The sequence below is a fragment of the Halyomorpha halys genome, unplaced genomic scaffold (assembly GCF_000696795.3).
Source record: "Halyomorpha halys isolate HHAL.00 unplaced genomic scaffold, Hhal_1.1 Scaffold8892.1, whole genome shotgun sequence".
NCBI classification, from domain to species: Eukaryota; Metazoa; Arthropoda; class Insecta; order Hemiptera; family Pentatomidae; genus Halyomorpha; species Halyomorpha halys.
The window spans coordinates 837-7,991 of record NW_027106108.1 but is presented as its reverse complement, the minus strand read 5'-3'; the positions used below and the strand labels follow the sequence as shown (position 1 = coordinate 7,991).

The window sequence follows — 7,155 nt, the reverse complement described above, 5'->3', positions numbered from 1 at the left end:
GAGGCAGAGATGGCTTTCCAAACTGCTAAAAAAATTTATCACTGCTAATATGTTCCCAACTTAAAATATAAATTATATTATATTAATTATAATTTAATATGAAATTTAAATAAACATTGGAGTTATCAAAGAGAGAAAAAATGGTAGAATCAATAGATTTTATCCTTAAAATCTAAATTAACTGAGGAAAATTTCATTCCATGTGCCATATATATTTATAATATTTGTCTAACGTGTGATTATAGTTCATTGATAAAAGCTGTAATAACTATGATAATAAGCCTATTGAAATAAATATTACACAGATAACTATGTGTAAAATATGGCAGTTCTTCTTATTTGTCAACACATTTTCATATTATTGAAGCAGGTCAAAATATTCATGATAAATATTTTCTTTATAATTAAATAGATATTTTTATATCAGGTGCCAATTAATCAGTTCTAAGTTTGTGTTATTTTTTAAGACAAAGATTATTAATTTTAAAAAAGTCCCAACTTCCATGTGTTTCATTTTAAAAACCTGTTGACAGTTCATGACTAAATACAAGTTTGTATATTCCAACAGTTACATAACATTAACTGGATTATTGCAACATTAACTTCATTTTCTTCTTTTTTGGTAAGAAATTTCTTTCTCTCATTTTCTCTTTCATAATCTTGAGAAACATAGCAAGAAAGACAAAACTTAGCTTTTGTTTGTTAACTTTTGTTTTCTAAATTTAAAAATTACAATTGTCTGTAATTTCATTTGCATGTAAGACCATCAGTCATAATATTATACTTTCAGCTGTGTCTGCAGTTTTATCGGTTAATTTTGTTTTCAACTATTCATCTGTTATGTTTATTTTCAGCCCTGTGTAACTCAGAAGCCAATGGCAATGTCCCCTTGGGCAAGTCCTGCAATAGGTACTGGCAATGTCAAGGTGGATACCCAAGACTTCAGAGATGTCCTGCAATGTTAGTATTTGACAAGAGAACTCTAAGATGTGTTGTACCTCCAACTGAGGACTGTGAGGTGCCAACCACAATTCCTCCACCACTGGAGGAAGCAGAAGAACCAAATGTACCTCAACAGGTAATTCCATTGATTAAAACTTAGAAGCTATTTAAAAACATATTATTAAAAGTAACTGGCTCTATAACACACATTTCACGAAAAATATCTTTCACCAGATCCTTTCCACACTCTCTTCCTTGAGTCGTATTTTTACACATCACTCAACATTATAGAGGAACAGTCTTCATTTCTATAATCAATCAAAAACAGATGTGTTTGAGCTTTATGTGCCCCAGCAAGACTGGGACCCTAGCCAGTCTTCTGGCATTCATACCAACTTTATACAATCTTCTTGTAATTGTCATTAAACAAAGATGAACACATCAGACTCCTTAAATTAAATTTCTTACTTCACAATCAGTTTTCTTAGAACATGTAGTTGAATAAATTAGTAGTCAACTCCGATTGTAGAGTATGACCAACCTGACAGGAATCTCCATGTGTGGTCTCTTTGTTAAGATGTCAAATTACTATTCCGTACTGTAAAAATATAACATAAACTAATTTTATTTAATTATTTTAAATGTTCTAAATAGGCGGGACGACCTCAGGGAAGGCCACAGGGAAGACCACAGCAACATCAAACTCCCCAAAGAGATTATCAGCAACAACAACAGCAACAGCCTACACAGCAACGAGAGTACCAACAGCAATATCAACCACAACAATTAAGACCTCAAGAATTCCAAAGACCTCAGCAGCAGCAGCAGCAGCATTCTGATGAAGAACCACTCCCATTCAACTTACCTCCTGGTGCAATCCCTGTCAGAAGTAGGCAGAGGAATTAATTTGTGTGAAATTGATGTCTTATCACTGTAAAAATTAGAATTAGATACCAGAGAGTACTATATGAGTAGATCCATCAAATTTGTTTTGCTACTTATTAAAAGTAACAAACAAAACCATCAAAAGAAGACACAATGTATCATTTTATTTATATAATTTACAATAAATATGTCTTTGTATTAAAAACAACTCGGACACAAAACACTCCACCAATTTATTTAAGAAATTTATATAAATCATTAGAAAACGTTATTGATCGTATCTCTTCTTTACCTTTCTTTCTTTCTGCCTCTCAGTGTGGAGGTATTAATTATATTTGTCTTTAAAATATTTTTGGTATATACGAGTTTAACTACTTATAGAGTTTATTCCGTCCATAATTAAAACTTTTATAGAATTTAAATAAAATTTATAAATCTAACATCTTATCACTTCAAACTTCTATCGCTTACGCTGTTTTCCAGAAATAAATAAATAAAATAGCAAACCTTAAGACGAACCAAGTAATATTGTGATTGTGTTTTATATTCTTATTACAAAGTGTTGATAAGACTGTGGATGGAATCAATGTAAAGTACTAAGTTAATTTTAATTTTTAAAAGACTTTGTAATGTATAGTTTAAGTTGTTTTTTTTTATTTTACTAATCTTTTTGAGCATTAAATACTGTTATCTTACAGTTATCTCCCATTACCCTTAAATTATTTAAAAGAAATTCTATTGTACATTTTAAATGAGACATTGCCAGAGAGTATTGGGAGTAGATATATCAAAATTTCATAGATATAAGATTACTTTGTATTATGAAATAAAATTTAAATAAAACACATTTTTTTTATTTAATTATATTGATTTAATATCTGTAAATATTTCCAGGCAATTTTCCTTTGCTATTACTAATGAGTGTAACCTAAATGAAGAAGAAGCATTATCAAAGGCTTCATTAGATTATCTGTAGGATAAAATACAGTAGATTCTCAAAAATTTTAGGTTCTGATCCCTTACAGAACCTTCAATAAATCTAAAAAATCAATGTATTTTGACTCCTAAGTAATTTAAAGTTGTAGCAATAAGATTTTGCTTGCTAACATCCTATTATTTGAAGTCAGGACTCCTCCACTCTCTATTATATGAAGTTCAGTACCTATCAAATTCATGATCCTGTCATTTGTTTATATAATGTATGATATAACAGTTTATATTCTGCTTTCATACTATGTTAAAATCAAACTGAGTTTTTCCAATATCTGAAATTGAAATTCAGAAAGTAGGGGGTTGATAAGACAAAAAAAATCTATTAAAAAAAACAGCCCTCAAAGCAAGGGAAGTCTACAAATATTATTTCACCAAACTTTTGGCAGGGACTTAAAATTAATTGTGGTTGTGGTAAGTTAATTTTTTAGGATTTTATTCATGTTGAAGATGTACATTGTGGTATACTGTACCCACACTGTTGGCTCGATTTATTAAAAATATCCACTAAATACAAAAGTTTTACAAGGAATTTAAGACTCTATTATCTAGCAGAAACATACGCTCTTGTCTTGCATTTCGTTGCTGGCGACCACGATCTTGATTTTTTCTGTTACTAGTTTAGAAAATTTTTTAGTATTTGTGTCTAAATTTTTTTTTTGTTTGTTTTAATTCAAAAATGATAATTTTGTAATGGCTGCATGTCCAGCTTGTAATAGTTTTGAGCCCTACCTAAGGGCAATAGGTAAAGGGCAAGCAATAATTAACAACAAATAAAACAATCACAACACCATCCATTGTGTCTCAACTGTGATAAAATCAACTAAAATTATGACTATGTACCGATTAATCTAGTAAGGAAAAACAGGAATGCCAAACAAAAACTTTATAAATGGAGATGGGTAAGGAATACCAAAATGAGGTGGCATGAATGATGAAGGATTTTTTTTTTAGGAAGCAGTTCTGTGAGACGAGAAATAGAAATCAGAAGGTTGAAATCTTGAATTTAAGATATCTATGGAAGATGTAGGGTGAGAAGGTCCATAGTATAAGATTTATTGGTTCTTAAGGATTAGAACAAGGTACTAAGAAGGTATTTTCATCAGCAATTAGTACATGGCTAACTATATGTGAGCAATGTAAGAGTGTTTGAGCTAAATAAAAAATAATGTTAAGAATTAATTCATTAATCTTTCTAGTTTTATTTTGTGCCCAGTTGATCAACTAACTACTATGAAATCCAGATAATTAAAAGAAAAATTTAGTCAAACTTGATTGATACTCAACCAACAATCTTCACGATCATGAATGAACAGCCAATAACATGAACAGTTTAAAATAATATATACATAAAGCAAGTCATTTAAGGGAGTAATTTAACGAAGGAAATGCCCATTTGAATGGACTATAAGCATGTAATTTTATCTTCTTTAATTTAGTATAAAATGATTCATATAAAATAATACATGGCTTTCAAGTTACAAGCAATAAAAATAAAATATTTAATTTAACTATTTTTTTACATATAGAAAGAATTTGAAGTCTCTAAAAAACATAAATGGGCAAATTTTCAAGACTTATTCACATTTTTCCATTAAGATACCTTCCGGATCCTCACTTGACTGAAATAGTATAGGAAAAGTTGCTCCTAAACGATGCCCCAAAATAAAAAAAAATTATTCAATAAAAAATATAAATTCTTTAATGTATCATAGGCTGATTTTGCTATTAAAAAAATCATTGTTTTTGAGAAAACAATCATAATGGTTTTTGATGGTGTGAGAGAACAGCCATAAAAAGATTTTTTTTTAGTTTTTTTTATTTCTAACCCACTAAAATGTTCTGAATTTGCAATATAGAGTATTATTTAAGATGAAACAGAAATTTTTTATTTGAATTCACAGGAGTCATTTTAGAGCTTAAGTATCTTAATGTTTGAAGGTTTATTTACTTTACAGAAAATAGCCTTTACACATCACATATGTGGTATTGATCCTTGCATTCTACCCTATATTACTACCCAAAGGATGCCACTACTTAACTCACCAGAGGGAAATAATCAAAATTCAGTTCATGCAACTGTTACAAAACAAATATGCATTAAACTAGGGGGAAATCATACTCCTCTGTAATGAGTACTCTGAAATTTCCTCACCCAAAACTACTCACCCATCAAGGCCTCTTCTATATCACATAATTTTATTTTTAATTTATAAATTTTCTTTTTCATTTTTTTAGCAGCTTATTATGTTATTTTGGCTTCTATCCCAGTTTGATGTAGTGAATGAATTTTTCACAACCTATCATTCATCATAAAGGCTTTTGTTTTTTAGGTTGAACCCTTTACCTAAATACAATTTTTTTATTCATAGGCCATATCCCTGTAGATAGAATTTTAAAACTACGTATATTTAGCACTATAGCTGCCTTCTCCCAAGGTGGAAGGTGGTAGGCAGTATAGGATGGCAGTTGGAGGATTGTGATGCTGTTCTCTTTAGAAAAGCCTAATGCTCCAAAATTCTAAGTATGTTTAACATGACCAGTCAATAAGAGAAGAGCAGGTTCTTTTTTATGACAAAATTTTCCATAAATAAATTTAATCATTTAAAAGATAATTTTGAAGTTATATAACTATTATAAAACATTTTCATTTGACTTCCAATTGGAGCAACCTTTTCTGATTCATAAACATGTTTCTTGTTTTTAAAAATTAAAAATCCCATATCACAGCCCTCGAAGAATGGTGTCGTATTTGGAGAATTAAGATAAATTCCAATAAATATCATCAAATCACCTTTACCCTGCGTCATAAACCTACCAACTGCCCTACAGTTTCATTTAATAATGTTACTCTTACCCCTGTCATACAGATCCGCTACCTTTGACTACATTTAGACAAACAATTAACCTGGAATCCTCACACAAGACTGAAAAGACAGGAAACTGCACGTCGATTTCGACTATTACAGTACTTACTAGACAAACGGTCTAAACTTCCAACACATTATAAAAGACTGATCTACATAACTGTAATAAGCCCAATCTGGACATATGGAGTTGAGCTTTGGGGCTCCACTAAACCGAATTCCTCTCGTATTCAATCCTTACAATCCAAAATCCTTCGTAAAATCCTCAATGCTTCTTACTTTGTCACAAATAAAATCAAACATAATGACCTTAATGTTCCCTATGTAACCGATCTAGCCCGAACCAGATATCACTCCTTCCATTATAAACTCCCTAACAACTCAAACCCCTTAGTTTCTAACCTTGCATCCTCTTCCATTCCTGACAATCCTCCGAGGCGCCTGAAAAGAAGATGACCACGAGACCAGCTAATGTAAAATGTCATTAGAGTGCTACCAATAGGTAGTTGCTCTACACACCTCTAACACTCCATTTTAACTAAGATCATATGTACTAAATGTATTATGTAATATACAGTTGTAAATTTCAATAAAGATATTTAAAAAAAAAAATCCATTTTATAATGTCTGAAAAATGTTTCTGGATGTATATATATTTTTTTCTCACTATATTTTATTGCTTCCTTTGGATAAAGTGATCTTACATGGGGTATGTAGTAGAGTTGTTTTGTATGTAGAATAATAATTTCCAAGGGAAAGTGAATTTAAATCAAAATATCATATTTATTGATAATTTTTTGGGGGTAGTTTTTAAGGGTTTATGCACCTAAGGAGCCTCTAAATCGAGCTAGAAAGGTTATAAATTCATTCATGAAATAAGGTGTTGTAATATGCCTTTTAGTGGTCTCAACTTTTTCGTGTTATCAGCTGAACCAATTTTGTTTTCCCTTACTCTCCACTATTTAAAAACATGACAGAAAAGTAAGATTTATGCAGAAAGTAAAGGGTTCCTCTTTATAAAATAATGTCTTTTTTTTCCACTATACCTTTATCCTTATTAAAATATTGGTGAATAAATATTCACATTTATTAGCAATGTAAAACAGCAACAAAAAAACACAAATATACATAGAGATTAAATCATTGTTAACTGATAGTATCTCCTATTCATTTTCTATTAGGATAAACTAGTGGCACTAATAACACAAAGCACCTTTGGAATGCTGGAGTAGGTAAAATTAAACAAAGAAGGCTCCTAAGAAACTATCTTATTAAGAAAAGTGAAATATGGAGAGGAAACTTATTCTTTAACTAGTCTCATAGTAATTTTTTTTTTTTGTGAAATTATAATTGGTTTATAAAACACATTTATGAATATCACCCAAAATTATAGAAGCAAGGGGAAAACCAGCAGGGTTTCTTCATAATCGAAAGGCATTTAACCCTCTACCTGGGACCACTACAATTTTTA

General features: G+C 30.3%; 1 protein-coding gene across 1 annotated transcript; it reads left to right on the top strand.

The window, feature by feature from the left end:
* The first annotated feature begins 836 nt into the window (after positions 1-836).
* On the top strand, positions 837-2,688 carry LOC136797342 (uncharacterized). The gene is made up of 2 exons (XM_067053633.1): positions 837-1,078; positions 1,597-2,688. Exons 1-2 carry the CDS (start codon positions 959-961, stop codon positions 1,846-1,848), a joined length of 372 nt encoding a protein of 123 aa, XP_066909734.1. The 5' UTR covers positions 837-958; the 3' UTR covers positions 1,849-2,688.
* Positions 2,689-7,155: the final 4,467 nt, after the last annotated feature.

What these genes read in the sequence shown, in the direction of transcription:
- LOC136797342 (XM_067053633.1), top strand. Translation starts at nt 959, where the DNA reads ATGTTAGTATTTGACAAGAGAACTCTAAGATGTGTTGTACCTCCAACT. An exon ending in AACCAAATGTACCTCAACAG is followed by an intron (nt 1,079 to 1,596) that starts GTAATTCCATTG and finishes TGTTCTAAATAG; the next exon opens with GCGGGACGACCTCAGGGAAG.